The following is a 20,629-nucleotide window of genomic DNA, read 5'->3' on the forward strand; positions in this document are numbered from 1 at the left end:
AGTGTTAGGGATCCTTCAAAGAGATCCATTTTAATTTTCAAGGGGCCTTTTCTACGTTATTAAGACTTGCATACTTTGTGGAATGCTTTCATGGGAAGATTATCCATGTTTCTCTTCTGCTAAGATAAGAATGCTCACTTCATATTATAAATGCCCTTTAAGGCCTCCAGTGCTTGTTCTTCAGTAATGTTTTTCCAGTCCGCTGGCAGATCAGCTGGTTTAGCTTCATATATTCTTGCAAAATCATGGTTATATTTGTTCAAAACAAACTTCCAGTAATCTGAAGCATTGATACTGGGATCTGGTTGGATGCACCAGTCTGGATAATATGCACGATAATCTTTGAATGGATAGAATTCCCAATTTGTGTCCCGATTTTTGAACTTAGTGTTGGATGCCACAGCAGTTGAACAGATATCATAAACAAGCTTTTTTGACTCTTCTTCTCTGCACCTTCCCAGTCCTTGAGGCCGATGGACAGTTGCAAAATGCTCTTGATGAGCACTCCCTCCAGCTTCACAGGGGACTTTGCAGAAAGGACACTGCTTCCCACAGCCAAACACCCGCTTGAAGATCTCATCCTGGGGGCTCACAGGCAATTTGGAGAGTTTAGACTGGAGATCCAGGATATTATATTCAGCTATTATTTGCTGCTGCAAATCGGGAAGGAAGTTTTCAACACAAGCAGCAAACTGTGCAGGATCCGTTGCATTCTTAAACTGTACCCCTAACAGACTGTCCTTAGAAATGACTAACTCCTTCTGCATTTCTCTGCAAAAACTGTCCAAAAATTCTGAGACTGTCTCAATATCTTGATGCTTTAATTTTTCCAGTGTTTCTATAATTTTCTTTACTATCGCAGAGAGAATCTCTTCCTCCAGTTTCTTCAGACCCTCATTCTCTGCATAGTAATCCAAAATTTGTTTCTGGATCCAGTTTTTGACAAACTTTTCATAAGCCCTGATGTATTTTACGTAACTGTCGACATTACCCTCTTCCAACAGTTCCTTCAGGACAGTAAACTGGAAGAAGCTCCGACTGGCATACCCAATGGACTGTGCACTGTTGAGAAGATCATCTACTATTTCTATCCCAAGTCTTTTGTTGATATAACTCACAAGGGCAGGATGGAGACCCTGGTCACAGAAATCCTTGGCACTGATTTGCTAGGCATATTTTTCCAGATAAAGATCTCTGAAAATTGAGAAATAATGAGGCTTCAGTTTCTCTAAGCGTATATAGGGATCATTTTCTTTAATAAACTCTTCATGCATCTTTTGAAATTCATGAGCTGCTTCCCCCAAAATGTGAAGCTTTAGATCTACTTCAAAGCATGTTGTTATATGAAGTTTCTGAGCATCAGACTGTTGAAGCATTTCATTGATAATCTGTAAAAGTTCACCACAATATGTATCATCATAGTCTCCTTTGGAATCAACCTTTTTACAAATGTAGGAACTGCATTTAGCCATCAAGGAGTTAGCAAGTTTTTCTATCTCATGCAAACCATCATTTTTAACAATCAAGTGTTTCACATGGCGCCACCATGTTGAATCCATGTATTCAGATTTCATTTGAAAAGTATTCATTCTGTAGCTTAACAAAGATTTTGCTCCCTGTACTTCTACATTGACTGAACTGCCTCGATGTGACAATTCCTTTCTCAAATATAAGTCAACCTCTTCATATATTTGTCGTTTCTCTAAGGGAACAGGTGATATTTCTGACAATGTTTCCATCCACATTCTTTCAAACTCTTTTTCCAGTTCTTGATCTTCAATCCTATCTTCATTTTCCCGGCATTTTTTAAGTAGCCCATCAACCTTTCCTTCAATTATTTTCAAGTATTCAGTTTGTAGAGAGTGAATCTTGTGAAGCCCCTTTTTAATGCGAACAGCTTCCTGACATTTGTTGTAAGAATAACTTTCAAGTTCCTGCTTGAGGCTGTGAGCACTGCGGACAAAATCTTCTCTGTACCTTTCTACCAAATGCAGATTTGCTGCTCTGCTTTCAAAGTATTGCTTCAAATTCTCCAAAATCTGCTGTTCTCCAGCTAACAGCTTCTGATAAAGCTCATTTTGCAAACTGCGTATATCAAATTCATCAGGAGAAACATTCTGTATTGATGTTTCCTGTTCAGATACCCAGAGGTGCATCTCTCTGCGAAAATGCCAGTCCCATTCAGAATATTTCATGGAGAGCTGGTTATAAGCTTCTGCTATGAGGCTGTTTCGGAAGCTGAAGATGAAGTTCTCATGTTTCACAGCATTCCACAGACTTTTCACCCATTCAATAAACTGAGGGATGTCCTTGGGAGGTATTTTACATGTGCGGTTCTTTATGAATTCAAATATGTACTTCTTTAATTCAAGGACTTTTTCACTGTATCCCATGTTAACTGGGGCCATGGGTGGGACTCCATGCCAAAGACCTGGGATGTACCAATTGTGCATTTCTGGGTCATAGTCCATGATGTCTGAAAACTTGATATCCCTATTGAGTTTTTCCATTTTTGCTGCAGCCTGGGTCATTTCATTCAGCTGTTCTAAAAGACGCTTCCTGTCCCTCATGTTTTGGTCATGTGCAGAAACATCACTGACGTTCTGATGAACAAACTGGCAGTTGGGTTTTTGCCCAATCCTCTCCATCCTGAGGAAGGCATGGGTCACAATTTGCAGGATGTCCTTCATTTCGGTGGCATTCTCCATGGCCATGTTGACAATGGTGATGTCGCTCAGCCCAATGACTAGAGTGGCTAATTCGTTGTCATGCTGATAGCTGTCTTCCAGTTTGGCCAGTTCAGGGGCTTTCAAGCCCTCTGTGTCTATCACCAGGATGAAGTCACAGCCAAGTTCCTGAACCATATTCTCTCTGACGTTAAGAAGCGTCATGAAGGCACCTCGTGTGCACCGCCCACTGCTGACAGCAAACTGCAGGCCAAACATGGTGTTCAGAAGGGTGGATTTCCCAGTGCTCTGCACCCCCAGAACGGTTATCACCATCATCTTGGATTGTCCCCTAAGTTTGTTATTGAGTTTATTCAGAACATCAGTTATCCACTGCAGGGGGATATTGGATGCATCACCATCAATGAGCTCCAGGGGAAACCCTTCCAGCAGTAGTTCAGCTGCAATGCTTGGGAAATGGGCAAACTGTCTATTGTTTTTAGCTATTTTGCCCTCATTAACCATTGAGCATTCTGCCTCATAGAACTGCCCCAGCTCACGCATGAAATGCTCAACTCCCAAGGAAGAGGATGATATCAACTGGTCTACCTCTGCAATCTTCTGCCCATCATCTCCTGACTTCTTGCATTTCTCTTTATAGTCAGCACGTAACTTGGAAAGATTTCCCCTAGCAATATGGTCCAGGTTGAACTTCATCCATTTCAAGAAGTAATTCCTCTCTGCATCCTTCAAATGTGTTATGCCGTGGATGAAATATATTAAACCAATGGTGAGATCACATTGACTCTGTTGCTTACGCAGTTCCAACCATCTGCCTCTCAATTCTGATCTGTATTTTTCCGAAGGCATGTCCCCTTGTCTTTCCATTCTGCATAGTTCTTTCTCCACTTTGGCCAGATTTTTCCAGAGATCACCTTGGAGTATCAGTGTTTCCTTCTTATAAACTGCTACATCTTTTATCTCTCCTGAAATTTCTGTGGCACGTCTGAGGGCATCCTGACATTCTTTGTGGTCTTCATCCACCTGGATTGTAAGTTCATGGGCCGTTGAACACATCTTACCAATACTTATACACTTAGGATTTGAGGCTATTATTTTTCCAACTGCAGCTCGAAGGAGTTCTACAAATACTGCTTTATTCGTCATGGCAGTCTTTACCAATATATGTGAATTGTCAAGTTTAATCACTGGTGCCAGTTTATTTAAGAACTCCAAGGTACAACCAGATTTTCTACTGCGACCTTCTAAGATAAAGTAGAACTGAGTTGACAAGTCCTTCAGTGATGACAAGAGAGTATATTCTCTCTCGCCAATGCATTCAGCAAATATGAAGACAGCTGAGGAGACCTGCGTTAAAAAGCTGAACTGCACCCAGTGAGACTCAACATCTCCACGGAGATTTGCAACAGCAACTGGCTCTGGGAAGAGATCTGTGTTTGTCCATCCTCCTGGGAAATACCAGGCAATCTCTACAAGCCCATCAGCAATTTCCCGAGGGACGTTCCCACACTCCATATCTCGGTGTAGAAAGAAATCATTATGCTGCTGAGAAGGGCTGAGGAACTCGTTGAGGACTTTGGACTTGGATATGTTACAGTTTCCCATCCGTACGAAGGAAACAGTCGGCATGGATGTCAGTACCAGGCTGTCCTCCCTAAAGCCTCTGCTTTCAGCCAAGGAATGGGGCCTCCATTTTTTCACAATGTCCCTCATGGCCCAGAGCATCAGGGTGCATTTGGGAGTCTCCAAGGGAGGGAGGAGCAAAGGCAGGGCAAACTGGCACATGGACATTTTGAGGAGGATCTCCTGTTGGAGGAAACTGTCAGAACAAAGCAGAACAGCACAAAGGACATCAAGGGGGTTGACAGAATGACTCTCACCCATTTCAAGAGTAACAAAAATGTCCTTATCAATCCTCTCATTCCCCTCCTTTCTTCTAAGTACTTGATCATCAGAAACAACTTGTTTGAAGCTGGTGCTCCTGGCTGTCACATTCAGAGCCAATATCTTCCTCAGAAAATGCCAAGGCAAATCTTCCCAGGTTTGAGGGGTGAATTCCTTCAAGCTCCCTGAACCTATTTTCAGGACTTCTTGGAGGGAGAGCGCCTTGCTTTTATGCTTTTCTAGATTTAGTTTGCACAGAATATCCATAACTGCTTTTCTTTTCTCTGTAGAAAATGAGAAACGTATTTACTAATATATTAAAATTGATAATAACATAAAAAACCATAATAACAAACACCCCCTCTGTTTAAAAGGCCATGAATTTTGTTTAACTAGCAAAAGGCCTAAGAGAAGAAAAATGTTTTTGCTTGGAACCAAAAGATATGTAACAAAGGAACCAGGCAAGCCTCCCTAGGGAGAGCATTCCACAAGCAGGGGGCCATTGCAGGAAAGGCCCGTTCTCGTGCTGCCTCCCTCTAGATCTCTCATGGAGGAGGCACAAGAAGATGATGATTGCAGGTTCTTGGTTGCTTTGTATGGGGAGAGGTATTGTGGTCCTGAACTGTTTCAGGATGATCCTACTCAGTGGTTTCAAGTAGATGTTTAACAGCATAGGAGATAAAATTGAACCCCAAGGAACTCCACATTGATGGTTCCATGGAGCTGAAGAGCACCCCCTAACATCACCGCAAACCAGTGCCACCCACTCCTAGCTTGGATAGCCACTCCAGAAGGATAGTATGGGAGATAGTATTGAAAGACTGAGAAGAATTTACAAGAACACATTCCCCCTATTTCTCTCTTGACAGATTCAGCTTGTGCAATTAAAAAGCAGATTTGGCACCCTTGTGCAACAGAGCTGCATCCCCCACAAGGTGGACTGTTTGGACGAAGATGAGTGATGGGACAACAGACATCAGCGTGTTACAATGTTAAATATCGCTGCACATTTCTGTTATGTTCAATAAGATTTTTGAAGAAGATGCAGTTACATTCCTTTGTGGGTTACTTTCCAAAGGCCGCAGGCCAATGGTTGGGTGAGGGCACAGAGGCAGATGTGGGCAGAGCAAAACAAATATGATGACTTTTCCAGCAGATCATGTCATTGCTCCTGCTCTGAAAAAGGAATCCCTGAGCTGCACGCCCTCACTTTCTCCATTCATTACACCATTGATTAGGTGGGATTACCTATTTCAAGATCTCTCTTCTCTTCCTCTGGGTGTTTCTGTATTTCACCTTCCTCTTCACCAACTGACCAACCTAGAAACAAACAAGTTTCTAGCAAAATGGGGTAGACATTCTGAAGATTTGCAGTTATACAGTATGCTAGATCAGGAGGAGGAGGAGGAGTTTGGGTTTGACATCCCGCTTTATCACTACCCGAAGGAGTCTCAAAGCAGCTAACATTCTCCTTTCCCTTCCTCCCCCACAACAAACACTCTGTGAGGTGAGTGGGGCTGAGAGACTTCAGAGAAGTGTGACTAGCCCAAGGTCACCCAGTAGCTGCATGTGGAGGAGCGGAGACGTGAACCCGGTTCACCAGATTACGAGTCCACCGCTCTTCACCACTACACCACACTGGACCAGGGGATGAGAAACCTGTGGACACGCCCTCCCAAGGTTGTTGGACTATAATAGGCATGTCCAAATTCAAATAGGTTGTGATCTACTACCAGTATATCAAACTGGCTTTGATCTACCACCCTCCAAAGTCATTTAAGTTTATTTGTTTATCTATTTATTTACTTAATTAATACCCAATCAATCAATCAAATGGATCTTTATTTCACATATACAATAGTCATGTTTGGATATCTTCATGAAAGATTCAAATTGTTACTAGATGGACAAGTAACTAAACCTGTGAGAAAAGTCAAACAGACCTGAGGAGACTGTCGGAGCGCGCAGGCCTCTCTCCACCCCCCACCCCAAAGCAGGCCTTTCTCTCTGAGGAGACTGTGGGTGGTCCTGAACTGTTTCAGGATGACCCTACTCAGTGGTTTCATGTAGATGTTAAACAGCATAGGGGATAAAATTGAACCCTGAAGTACTCCTCACTCCATGGAGCTGAAGAGCACTCCCTAAGCATGCAGCATTTACTCTGCTACGAGAGCGTAAGATCTCTCTTCCAAAACTCTCTCTCCAACACACCCTACATTCCCTTTCCACTGTGATGATGATTAGGAGGGATTACCTGTGGTGGGGTGTTTATTCTCTTCCTCCAATTCTTCCCGGACATCATCTTCTTTCTCTTGACTTGGACAACCTAGAGACAGAAGCTCACATTAGCACAACCATCTAAAAATGCCTTCTCCAATGTGGCAACCTATTTACGTATATATTTCCCATGAAACATCTCAAAGTGGTTTAACAACAAAAGCTACATGCTGAGATAAGAATCACCACTAAAAAGCCATGTTCCCCATTAAGTGACCAACAATGGGACAGACATTTCTGCAGCCTTGGCCAATATTCGTAACAGCTCCTGAAACCACACAGCAGCAGTGATGACGAACGAAACTGTACTAGTAAATTCTTTCGTTCAGGAGCTCCTCAACTTCACAGGTACTTTTCCAGCAGATCATGTCATTCCTCCTGCTCTGAAAAAGGAATCCAAGAGCTGTACCCCCTCACTAGAGCCTAGGACTTCCTGATCAGAAGGTCGGCGGTTCGAATCCCTGCGACGGGGTTGAGCTGCCGTTGCTCGGTCCCTGCTCCTGCCAACCTAGTAGTTCGAAAGCACGTCAAAGTGCAAGTAGATAAATAGGTACCGCTACGGCGGGAAGGGAAACGGCGTTTCCGAGCGCTGCTCTAGTTCGCCAGAAGTGGCTTAGTCATGCTGGCCCCACGACCCGGAAGCTGTACGCCTGCTCCCTCGGCTGATAAAGCGAGATGAGCGCCACAACCCCAGAGTCGGCCATGACTGGACCTAATGGTGTGGGGTCGCTTTACCTTACCGATTTCAAGATCTATCTTCTCTTCCTCTGGGTGTTTCTGTATTTCACCTTCCTCTTCACCAACTGAGCAACCTAGAAACAAACAAGTTTCTAGCAAAATGGGGTATACATTCTGAACATTTGCGATTATACAGTATGCTAGATCGGGGTGAGAAACCTGCGGACACACCCTCCCAAGGTTCAACAACTTCCTTCATTCTTGACGTCTAGCCATGCTGGCTGGGGGATGATGGGAGATGGAGGACCACAGGTTCCCCACTCCTGGAAACAGATGCCAAGGCCTGGTTTCCAGTCACACCCACAAATATGGTGCCTGCTCTCCTCTGCTCTCTGGTGCAGGGGTGGAGATTCCAGCAGGGGTTAACCAGATTTTTATGAGGTGAAATTCCTGGCAATGCTCCTCATGGGATACTGGGGAGTTCACTGTATCCTGTGGTGTCGCTTAAGTCCAAGGCTGCCTAAAGCAGGCACAGGCAAACTCTGGCTCTCCAGATGTTTGGGACTACAATTCCCATCATCCCTGACCACCGGTCCTGTTAGCTAGGGATGATGGGAATCGTAGTCCCAAACATCTGGAGGGCTGGAGTTTGCCTATGCCTGGCCTAAACTGAAAGGCAGTATGGATGCAACCTGGGAGCGTGTCCCTGCCATGGATGCTCCTCCATCGGCGGCTTGATTTGTGAAGGGTTTCTTAACACTTTGAAACACTGAGGGCAATCAATGTCCTGAAGCGACATATGATAATGGGCCAAACAATCGGCTGCGAAAAGGACCGCAATTAGCTCCCTGGAGGTATTGGATGAACTTTCTGTTTGAAGTGTGACAAACTTTACTTCAGCAACTGATGGAAGGGGAGGACAGGGGGGTTTGTGCTCTCTCTATATGGATGCCAAATGGTTTCTTTTGCCTGTCCTCACCTGCGAAAATAAAAGAACCGTGTGTATGTTGTGTTGATGTTATTGTGTTTGTACTAAAGTGGTACCTCTGGGTTACAAATGGGATCCATTCCGGAGCCCCAGCCATATCCCATAAAGTCCATAACCGAAGGTGCCCTTCTGCACATCCTGCATTCACAACCCGAAGTTTATGTATCCAGAGGGATACGTAAGCAGAGGTACGACTGTACTGTGATACTGAGGAAAGGGGGGGGCAAATAATTTATGTTTAACAAGGATTTAAAATGATTTTACTATGTCCTACCCCCCCTCCCCGACCAAGGTTGAATGGACGGCAATTAAAATGATTTATAGATCAGACCTGTAGGGAGGGAGAAAAGGCCCAAAGTGGATCATCCGGGGAAAGTTTGTGTTAAGGGAAACACCAGAGTAGAATTACAATGGCACAGTATGAATATGTTATCTGGGAGCTATTTTTAGCCTTCAGACAAGAAGGCTTGGAATGTGACTTTGTAAAAGTCGCAGAGAATGAAACAAAGAGGACAAACCAATATTGCTCTACAACAGGTCTGAGAACAGCAATTTGAATTTTACAACAGCAATTGATGGAATTTGCACAACAGGATTACCAAGAAAATAAGGGGGGAGGGCAAATATGCTTAATAAGGAATTTAAAATGATTTTACTACACCCTACACCCCAGCCCAAGGTTGAATGAACTGTAATTAAAAGGATTTACGGACCAGATCTGTAGAGAGGGAGAAAGGTGCCGAAGTGGATTATCTGGGAAAAGACTTTGTGTCAAGGAAAAGCAAGCTATTTTTAGCCTGCAAGCAAGATGGTTTGGAATGCGACTTTGCAAAAGCTGCAGGGATGGAAACAAGAAGTGAGACCAAATATCCCTCCACAACAGGTCTGAGAATATTGATTTGAATGACTATACATGTGAAAAGGAATCTGTACTTATGGAAAATAAGAAGACTACTGTTTATAAAGATGATATATCGGCAGCAGTGAGAATGATTTACATTTGACTTCCGGGTTGGCGCCTCTGGCAATGGCGGAGCTCCTCCGATCGGGAGGGACTAGCTCCGTGAAAAGCAGGGTCTGACCGCCACGGCGAAGGCGGAGACCCACTGAAATCACAGGCAGGAGAAGCTTGTGAACTTGGGATTCGGCTGGCACCTTTTGCGCCTCCCCTACTCGCGGGGAAACCCTGTTTTGGGGATCCGGAGCGAAGTGGGGTGAGCGGTGTGGTGCTTCGAATCGACTGCTTTTTTCACGGAGTGAAGCCGCATTGCTGTTGCCGGAGAGCGCTGACTTTTTCCTGTGGACTATTGGACTTTAAACAACTACCCGTGAGTAGAACGGAAAATTGGATTTCAAATATCTTAATTTGGCATCGAAACGGGAAGGTTCTAAACAGGAAGTCCGCCTTCCTCTTTTGTAAATATTTTGAAGCAAAGACGTCACAAGCTAAAGTCGTGGAAAATCTTTGGTAAAGGATTAAATTTCCATCTGATAAAAGCACCAAATCCCCCTTGGAAGCAGGAGAAGAGGGGGGAAATTTTGAACCTAGTGAGCCTGCAGGAGAGAGTGAAAAACCAAATTACCACCGCTCTGAACCTGGAAGGGCTGCTAGAAAAAGTGACGTTTTGGGAGAGTTCATTGACTGTGAACAGAACAGAACGTATTTGACAGCTAACTAAATAAGAGAAGTATACTGTTTCCATTGTCCTTTTCTGCATTTAAAAAGGAGGAAAAGTAACTGAAAATTGAAACTATTTTTATTGCTTGAGTTGTTTTTGAAAGGATTGATACAAGTGGAGACTGTTTCCCTCTAGAGGGAGCTTTTGAAATGTTACAGGAGTGGAACTAGGGAATCCCCAGCTGCTAGATAAGAAAGTGTGAGAACAGGGAATTGACCTTGGACTATTTAAGAATGATGACAGAAGCCATAGTGACCGTACTATGCAAGATAAGCTATTCGCTGGAACAGCTTCATAACAAGACAGATGATATGACTATTAAAATTGATAGCTTGGGACAAAAAGTGAATAATTTGAAACAAAAAGTGAGTACCAATACAGAAATAATTCAGGACCTGGTACAGGAATCCACTTTGGCAGGACAAACTGTGGAGGAGAAGGAGAAAGCTGTGGAGGACCATAGGTTGAGGCCTTCCATGATTGAATCTAGGAAAAGTCAGATTTTGAGGATCGGATCCCGGCTTGGACCGAAGAAGGAAAGTTGGAAAGATCCCTCTATGCAGGGATCAATTGACTTTTGGGACATGGATTTGGGTTTGGAGGAGACTGAAGTTAGGGGGGCCTTTGGATTTGGAGGAATCTTGAAACATGTCCTGAATTACTTTATGGATCTTAGCCTCAACTATGGAAATTTGGCTGACCTGTCCAGAAGGAATAAAAGTATTGTTGGGTTGGAGTTTTCTCGAAACCTGTTCTTTAGCATTAAAGAATATGAAGAAGATCTGCAGAAGGGACTTGGAAGATAGCTAAGAGCAACGGATATAAGATCGCCAGGTTGATGGACTATATGGAATTGACGGAAAGGACTGGCAGAACCCGAAACCAGGGGGGGGAGATGGTGGATGAAGATTGGAAAATTTAAAGTTTATATATAGATATATTGTAAAATTAATGAGTGATAGAAAAATGGTGGAATGAATCCTTATGGCCTTAGCAGAAATGTTATATGGAGTAAAGCATATATAAGTATTTTATCTTTAATGGAAAATAAGGTTAAAAATATGTTAAGATATTTATATTATGATAGAAAATAGAGAAAGATGGAAAGGATATGCTGAAACAATTAACAGAAGTGGAATACAAAAAGGGAGGTGAGAGGAGGTCGAGGAAATAAGGGAATGAAAGATAGATATGGAAAAGGTGTGATGTATGTTTTCAAATGGTTTTTGTTTTGTTTTGTTTTGTTTTGTTTAGGGTTAGGGTGGGTTAGGGCTTTGTTTAGTTTAGTTTATTGTGTTTAATCTAATGGGTTTAGGTTGTGTTCTGTATTGTTTATATATTGTATTGTACTGTTTCTTTTTTCCTTTGTTCCTTCTTTTTTGTCTTTGTCTTGTCTTTTTCCCTTTTCTGTACTCTTTAAAAGTAATAAATATCATTTTTTAAAAAAGAGAATGATTTACATTTAGCGAAGATTTTAAGTGGATTTTAAGAAAAAATGAAATGGCAACAGAAGAGATGGACATATGTGGGCAACAGGAGCGGAAAACCTGATTTTATAAAACTGTATTAAATTAAATTCATTAGGTCTGATTTGTAATAATTTGGAAAACCAATAATAAAAAAGAGAGGTGCCAAGGCCTTTCTGTGGGGTTTAGACAGACTCTTCTTTAATGTGATACAGCTCAGTAATTTCCTTCTTTCCCAGATATTTGCACTTTTTGGTCCTTTCGGTATTGACTTTGAGGTGTGCTCTTGCTTTACGAAATTAAGTACCCCTGAAAGCGTCCAGCCATGTTCTTGGGCTGTCATCTTTCTCCTTGGGGAATGAATGCTCTATGAAGGGACACAGAAATAGGCTCCTGATGAAGGTGTAACTCATGGAATTCTACTCAGTATTGATCCAGAGCAGAACTCTGACGTAAGTTAGCAGAGTAAAAACTTAAACATGTTGCAGGATTCCCCCCAAAATAGACCAGAGGCAATTATATTTCATCCAGCAGAGCTTTACTGCTACTGAAGGCAAATGTGCATAATGGTCACAAATCCCATACATTCAGGATTGACACTCTCCATAAGAAATCAGTTGCAGCAGACTTAACTTAAACTTACAGTAACTTATAATAAGACTAAACCTGAACACCATCTATTTGGTGAATAGCAAGTGGGAGGTCATGCGCAGCACACTCTACAAGCTCCTCCCCTTCAGCAGTCTATGAAGAACTTTCCTTTTCAGTTCTCTAATGCCAAATCTCCCAGAGGTCCTGCATAACATGAAGGTATATGTAGAAACTAGTCTTTTTACCAAAAAAATGCATTTGTTGCTCCACCCACTTTTGCCTTTGGCCCCACCCACCACCAGCAGGGAAGGTTGGCCAGAAAGGAATGCAGCCCTCGGGCAGAAAAATATTTTCCTGCACCTGCCTCAAAGAAATAGGTTTAAAAAGGCAAAAACAAACCAATGGCTCCAGCCTCTGCTGCTAAACTGCAAACTCACCTGGATGGGATTCCGACATCAGCACTGAGTGGCCAGAACTCTGGAGTGGATTTTGAGTCTCATCTGTAAAGTGATAAGTGGTTTCTTAACTCATATGGCTGTTGTGATAACAAGGAAGAAGGAAGATATATCTAAACGTTTTTAAGGTTTGGGAAGAATGGTGAGACTCACCGTGTTTTTGAACTTGCAGGGCATGATTTGAACCAGGACATGCGACTTCTAAGCATTCCAGGAACTGGCTACAGGCAGCTTCCCCTTTTTCTTGTATCAGAATAAGCAACTCTCTACTTTTTTTCTTTGAGTCTTTGATTTTCTCCAGGCCCTCATATTCTTCTTTTGTGATGACAGTTTCTATGCGTAACTCATCTAAAACACAGTCTATGTCCTTCTGAAGTATATCAATTAATTGCTTTCTCCCTTTACGTATAATTTCATAGCTGGACATCATCTCTGAAAGCAGCAGTCTGTGGAAGAAACACTTTATTTAAAGAATAAGAGGAGGGGGGAAAGAATTAGAACCTGTTCAGCTTTCAGAAAAACAGACAGAACAAAAAAAAATGGATTTGGCAATGAGCCCTCTAAATTTGAAATAGTGCTGTTAAATAATGACACCAAGATTATCACAAGGATGTACCGACTCCTCCTTGACTGGGAAGTCAAGGAGGAGGAGATGAAGGTGGTTATGATTAGATGGGTGCAGAATATCGGACGTCCCATTATGATAAGAGAATGGGAATCACTCTGGAAAATTACGGTAACATGAACTTTACTGCATGTTACACCATCAAAGAAAATATGATGAAAATGCAGTTTTGATGGTATCTTACACCATCAAAAATCTCCAAAATGTATAAAAATAGTTCGAATAAGTGTTGGAAGTGTGGAGAAAAAATAGGAGATTTTTATCATATGTGGTGGACATGCAGAAAAGTCCAAGACTTTTGGAATATTGTTTATGATGAGATGAATGTCAATAAATAATTTTTTCATCCTCCCCCCCCCAAAAAAGAACCGGTTCAGCTTTCAAAAGTTGTCTTATACCAAATCGGGCTTTTGTTTTTCTACTTCAGCTGGAAACTGTGGGTGGTTCCAGACGTGCTATTTTAGGGTGGGATTCAGTCGGTTACCAGCAAATTTAATTTGCGCAATTTGTTTTTTTGCACTTGCAGCACAAAACCCCCTCCCCTCTTCTGCCAGACTTTTTTGAGCCCTTAGCAAGGGGCTCTATTGGCACCTCTGAAGCTGGAATAGACCATGGACCAGAAATGTTTTCTTTTTGTTGCCTTTCACTCTCTGCCAGTGACTTCCTCCTCAGCCACTGGGGTCAGGTGTGCTCTGTTCTGCCTCTCCTTCTCCATCTATCTATCTATCTATCTATCTATCTATCTATCTATCTATCTATCTAATCTATCTATCTATCAATCTGCCTGCCTGCCTACCTGCCTGCCTGCCTGCCTGCCTTCCTGCTCCCACTCACTGCTTTCCCTTCTGCCTTCTACATGCCTCCCTCTCTCCCTTTTTCCTCCTCCTGCAACTCATGCTCACCCTCTCTGCCTTTTTTCACTCTAAGCTGCTCACACTAGGTAGGGGCCATACAGGGCTGCTGCCACGGCCCATGCTGGTTTTCTCCACCAGCGTGCCTGCACGTCTCGTCGCTGCCCCCCCCCAAGGAGCAGCAGAGGAGCATCCTGGGCAGTGTTACTGACAGACAGCCACTCTGAGCCACTCTGGGAGTAGCCAGGATTCTTTTTTGGGGGGGGTCCCTATTTTTAATGCTTTTCAATAATTTCTGTGGATCTGCCGCTAACAGGAAGTGGTGATTCACTCTGTGCTGTGAAATGCTTCTCTGCCTCTTCCTGCGCAGCAAAAACTTCAGTAAAAGATGCAGAACACAGCATTTTTTAATGATCAGTTGGCAACCATACTGATTATGCCTACCAGTTTTTCATTGCCCTGTATAGGTTTTCAGATAGGAAGAACACATGCAAGCAGTTTCCAAAAATATATAAAATCTCTTTTGTGTTGTTCCCCACAAGATAGAAAGATAGAAACAGGGGTTCGGCGAGTGAACTGATAATAAATCAAAGGCATTACAGTAGAGGTTAGGAGAATCTACAGAGAGTCTATAGAGGCAGGCAGCTCCTGATTGCCTGATACACATTTCATTAGAACCAGGCAACTTAGGGAGTCTATCCAGCTTGGCCAGATAAGACACAACCAGGCTCGCTGGGACTCGCTGCTTTCAGCCATCCTTACCAATGATCATAAGAAATTTTGGAAGGCTATTGCAGACCCCCCACAGACTCAAGAGCACCGACTGACATTGATTCCATTTATGCTTTGGGTAGAGCTTTTTAAGGCGATCTTTTATGATGATTGTATTCCATCAGACAGCCAAGATCTTGCCCCTTCCTCAACCCTGGTCAAGTGGCCCCCTGTCTCCATTACTGAAGTCAAAAATTTAATTTCTCAATGAAACTAGGCAAAGCCGCAGGCCCTGATGCCATCCCGTCTGTTATGTACTGAGTTGAATAGGATCCAAACTGCAGCAGTCTGATTGGTCCTAGAACAATAGGATCCAAATGCAGCAGTCTGATTGGTCCTAGAACAATGCAGCAGTATGATTGGTTGGCAGGAACTACCCAATCATGCTCCAGATAGAAGTGAATCCACAACCTGATTGGCTTACAGTAGAATTCCGGAATTAGCCAATCATGTGCAGCCCATTGTGTAAATAATGTATATAAAGCAGATACTTTGAGGGGACTTTCATTCATTCCTCCTCACCACTATGAGCTGAATAAAGAGCATGAAATCACTTTGCGACTCTGAGTATATTTCACTGGCGACGAGGATGGGATCCCGCTGAGCTGACTGCCACACACAGCACCGCAGCACCGCCACCTGCCGCACTGCTGCCTCGCACCGTGTATCCAGGCTTCAGCTCCGGGACACAAGGAACTCAGAATGGCAACCGACAGCAGCTTCTCGCCATTCAACCCAGCATCTGGAGACTGGGAAGCGTACGCCTCCCGTTTCACCTTCCTCCTAGAAGCCAAAGGGGTCACTGATGAAGAAGACGCCAAGAAGAGGGCAATATTCTTCAGCGTCTGCGGAGAGGAGACGTTTGAAATCGCCCAGGCTCTCCTTGCGCCTGAAGACGTCGCTACTGTTCCATACAAAACAATAATGGAACAGCTGAAGGGGCACTTTTCGCCACAGCCCTCAGTGGTGGCTCGTCGAAATGCCTTCTACGCAAAGCGGCAAGCCCCTGGGGAAACCATAACTGGGTTTGTGACCTCTCTCCGCCAAGCCGCCCGGTTCTGCAACTTCTCAGAGCTGGAGAACATGCTTCGTGACCGCCTCGTCGGTGGCCTGAAGGATGAGAAGCTGCAACGACGCCTCTACGCTAAGAAGGACCTAACGTTCCAGGTCGCTCTGGAGGAGGCCCTGGCAACGGAAGCTGCCGAGAGGTCGACGCAAGAGGCACGGCCGAGCCAGCCGTCCCAACCGAGGGTCCACCACGAAGACCTCACCGACGACTCAGGATCCAACAGGGAGGAGGTGCACCGAGTACAGCAGCGCACTCAAGCAGCCCACACACCACAGCTGCCTCGACGAGAAGGAGGGAACTGCGCAAGCTGTGGAGAAAGTCACGAGAGGAGGACCTGCCGTTTCCGCAACGCACAGTGCAGGCAGTGCAGAAAATCGGGACACATCGCCCGGGTGTGTTGGGCTCGGCCCACCCGACGCCAGGCATCAGATGACCAATCCAAGAGCCCCAGCTCCCGGGGCCCAACGCACCAAGGCAACTCGACGGAGCTCACGGACTTCCAGGTATACCAGTTGCCCCACCCCAACGTAGAGAAAATTTATGTTGACGTACAGATAGAGTGGGCCCCATGCCGCATGGAGCTTGACACGGGTTCAACTCTATCCATAATCTCGGCAAGGACCTTAAGGAAACTGTGTCCTACTGGGGGTCCCAAACTCAGGCCGGCCCCATTCACCCTCCGGGACTTCCAGAAACGTAAGGTCCCCACAATGGGGGTGGGGACCTTCAGGGTGCAATATCAAGGGCGGACGCGGCAACTGGAATTGCTGGTGGTCAAGGGCCCCTACATTAGCTTACTGGGATTGGCATGGTTTGGACCACTGGGGCTAGCTGTCACCGGGGTGAACCACACTAGCTTACAAGTGGACGTGGACACCATATGCAAGGAATTTCCGGGGGTTTTCGATGGGAAATTGGGACAGTATATGGGCCCCCCTTGCTCTACAGCTTGACCCCGCAGTACGACCGGTCAGGCTCAAGGCCCGCCGGGTCCCGTTCGCCCTGAAACCCCGTATAGATGAGGAATTGGACCGGCTCGTGGAGCAAGGAGTGCTGGAGCCGGTGCCTAATGCCCCCTGGGAAACCCCAATCGTCACACCCGTCAAGCCTAATGGTTCGGTCCGCATCTGCGCAGACTACAAATGTACCATAAACAAGGCCCTCACGGCCCATGCATACCCAGTGCCAGTGGTCAGCCATGTTCTTGCCACCCTGGCTGGGTCAAAAATTTTTGGCAAGCTGGACTTGGCCCAAGCATATCAACAGCTGCCAGTAGATGAGGCCACAGCAGAGGCACAGACGATTGTGACACACATAGGAGCATTCAGGGTAAAGCGGCTGCAATTCGGTGTCAGCGTGGCACCAGGCATATTCCAGAATCTAATGGACTCTCTACTTAAAGGGATTCCTGGCGTCACCCCCTTCTTCGATGATGTGTTGATTGCCGGGCCCACACCAGAGGAGTTTGAGGACCGCCTCCGCACCGTTCTGCACCGTTTCCAGACGGCGGGTCTCAAGGTGAAGCGGGAAAAATGTCTACTAGGAGTGCCTCAGGTGGACTTTCTGGGATTTATGGTGGACGCAGAAGGGGTCCACCCGACTGGGGACAAGGTACGGGCCATTTGTGATGCCCCAGCGCCCAAGAACAAGACTGAACTTCAGGCCTTCTTGGGACTATTGAACTTTTACCATTCCTTCCTTCCCCACAAGGCGGCGGTAGCGGAGCCCCTACACAGACTCCTGGACAAACGGGCCCCTTGGGTGTGGGGCCAGCGCCAGGAGGCCGCATTCCAGGCAGTCAAGGACTTGCTTGTCTCAAACTCGGTCTTGGCACACTTCGACGAGAGGCTGCCGGTGGTGCTAGCATGCGACGCCTCGCCCTATGGAATTGGCGCTGTCCTGGGACACCAACTCCCGGATGGAAGAGAGGTACCAGTGGCATACTTTTCCCAGACACTCAACGCAACCGAGCGGAACTACTCGCAAATCGACAAGGAGGGTCTGGCAATCGTGAAGGGAGTATAAAAATTCCATGATTTCTTGTACGGGTGGGCCCTTCACCGTGGTGACTGACCACAAGCCGTTGCTTGGCTTGTTTGCCCCCGAAAAGCAGACCCCCCCAAGTGCTGTCTCCTCGCGTTCTCAGGTGGTCAATTTTCCTTGCCAGCTACCAGTATGCACTGATTCACCATCCGGGGAAGGTGATGGGCCATGCGGATGCCCTCAGCAGGCTACCACTACCGGAAACAGGCCCCGACCCAGCACCTGCACAAGAGGTTATGAGCCTGGAGCTGCTTCCCGACCGCCCCATTCAGGCACAAGAAGTTGCACACCATTCCAAGAAAGATAGGGTCATCTCCCGGGTCCTGGACTGGGTGTGGAGGGGATGGCCCAGCAGCAGCCCCGGGCCAGAATTCGACAGCTACACAACCCGCAAACATGAACTGTCAGCCCACAAGGGGTGCCTGTTATGGGGAAGCAGGGTCGTTGTTCCCCAGCCCCTCCGCAAAAGGGTCCTCACAGCCCTACACGAGACACACCCAGGGGTAGTAAGAATGAAGGCCCTTGCCAGGAGTTATGTGTGGTGGCCGGGGATCGACGGAGAGATAGAGGCCTGGGTCAAACACTGCCAGGCCTGCCAAGAATCCCGCCCAGATCCCCCAAGGGCCCCAGTCCAGTCCTGGGAGTCCGCCCGAGCACCAAGGTCACACCTGCGTGTGGACTTCGCTGGCCCCTTTCAGGGGAAAACATTCTTCATAGTGGTGGACTCCTACACCAAATGGCTGGAAGTCGCACTGGTACCGTCCACTTCTACGTCCGCAGCCATCCGGGTACTACGCAGGCTGTTTGCAACCCACGGGCTCCCTGATACTCTCGTCTCAGACAACGGGACTGCATTTACGTCAGGAGAATTCCAAACCTTCACAGCGCAGAACGCCATCCGCCACATCCGTTTGGCGCCATTCCACCCTGCCACCAATGGCCAAGCAGAACGCATGGTGCGGACCACCAAGGACACCCTTCGCCGCATGACGCAAGGGGATTGGGAGTACCGCCTTGCCACATTCCTTCTAGCACAGCACCCCCAGCTCAACGACTGGCCGGAGCCCCGCTGAACTACTAATGGGTCGGCGCCTTGCAATCAGATTGGACCGCCTTCACCCCGATAGAGCTCAGGATGAGGTAGTGGTGGGGGAAGGCAAGAACCCCCGGACCTTCGAGGCTCAGGACCCAAAGAATTTTGGGGCAGGCCCAGCATGGGTACCCGCCACAGTCACCAGGGTCACTGGCCCCGTGTCGTATGAGGTGCTAACGGATGGGGGGCAATGCTGGCGCCGCCACTGCGACCAGATACGGCGACGATTCCTGGGAGAAAACCAGGAGGTGGAAAGGGCAGAGGAGTCCCGAGGGAACAGAGGGGCAGTGAGGCCCATAGAGCACAAGGGGCCAGCAGGAGAGGCAGAATCAGTAAATACAGAGAGGACCTGCGAGGCCGAAAGGACACCGGAACCAGAACCACGACTGAGCGAGCCGGTTGCGCCAGACCAAATAGCCCCATCACAGCCAGCATCCTTGGAACACGAGCCAGAACCTGAACCCCGGACCAGGGAACACCCCAGGCCGCAACGCACACGTAGGCTGCCGGTGTACCTCGAGGACTATGAATGCGACCTCCCGGGCAGGACTGGAACTTAGAGGGGAGGGGTGTTATGTACTGAGTTGAATAAGATCCAAACTGCAGCAGTCTGATTGGTCCTAGAACAATAGGATCCAAATGCAGCAGTCTGATTGGTCCTAGAACAATGCAGCAGTATGATTGGTTGGCAGGAACTACCCAATCATGCTCCAGATAGAAGTGAATCCACAACCTGATTGGCTTACAGTAGAATTCCGGAATTAGCCAATCATGTGCAGCCCATTGTGTAAATAATGTATATAAAGCAGATACTTTGAGGGGACTTTCATTCATTCCTCCTCACCACTATGAGCTGAATAAAGAGCATGAAATCACTTTGCGACTCTGAGTATATTTCACCGTCTGAACTAACTAAATCCAAGGCAGACTGGTGGGCTCCGATTCTAGCAGAACTATTCACTGTGGTGGACAGAACTGGAATTATGCCTAATTCATGGCAGAAATCCATAATTATCCCAATCTTTAAAAAAGGGGACAAAAAGTTACCTTCCAACTATCGACCAATAGGCCTATTGTCAAATATTGGGAAATTGTATACAAAACATCTATTATCCAAATTAACTATGTGGTTCGACGTGAACAACATCATAGGCCCAGAGCAGGCAGGGTTTAGACCAGGGAAATCCACTTCACGTAACTGTATAGTGCTATCCCATTTAGCCGCCAAGTACACACGGCACCATAAAGAAGGCCTATTTGTGGCCTTTTTAGATCTTAAGGCTGCTTTTGACTCAGTCGAAGGGGGCTGTTATGGTCCAAACTGGAGTCACTGGGCTTAGACCCCAGGTTACTTGACCTGATTAAAAAGCTTTACTCAAATAATACCTGTCATATAAGAATAACTCCAGGGGACGAGGTGTCAGACCCTGTTGCTTTAAACTGAGGTGTCAAGCAGGGCTGTGTTCTTGCTC

General features: G+C 46.1%; 1 protein-coding gene across 1 annotated transcript in view; it reads right to left on the reverse strand.

Moving 5' to 3' along the window:
- LOC128399706 (interferon-induced very large GTPase 1-like) overlaps positions 1-20,629 on the reverse strand; it is a 22,333-nt gene continuing 1,704 nt past the window's right edge. The window contains 7 exon segments of the mRNA XM_053361394.1: positions 1-4,855; positions 5,820-5,891; positions 6,826-6,897; positions 7,589-7,660; positions 11,967-12,026; positions 12,688-12,750; positions 12,859-13,151. Coding sequence (XP_053217369.1) covers positions 135-4,855; positions 5,820-5,891; positions 6,826-6,897; positions 7,589-7,660; positions 11,967-12,026; positions 12,688-12,750; positions 12,859-13,135 — 5,337 coding nt within the window. The 5' untranslated portion in view covers positions 13,136-13,151 and the 3' untranslated portion in view covers positions 1-134.

The sequence above is a fragment of the Podarcis raffonei genome, chromosome 13 (genome assembly GCF_027172205.1).
Source record: "Podarcis raffonei isolate rPodRaf1 chromosome 13, rPodRaf1.pri, whole genome shotgun sequence".
NCBI lineage: Eukaryota > Metazoa > Chordata > Lepidosauria > Squamata > Lacertidae > Podarcis > Podarcis raffonei.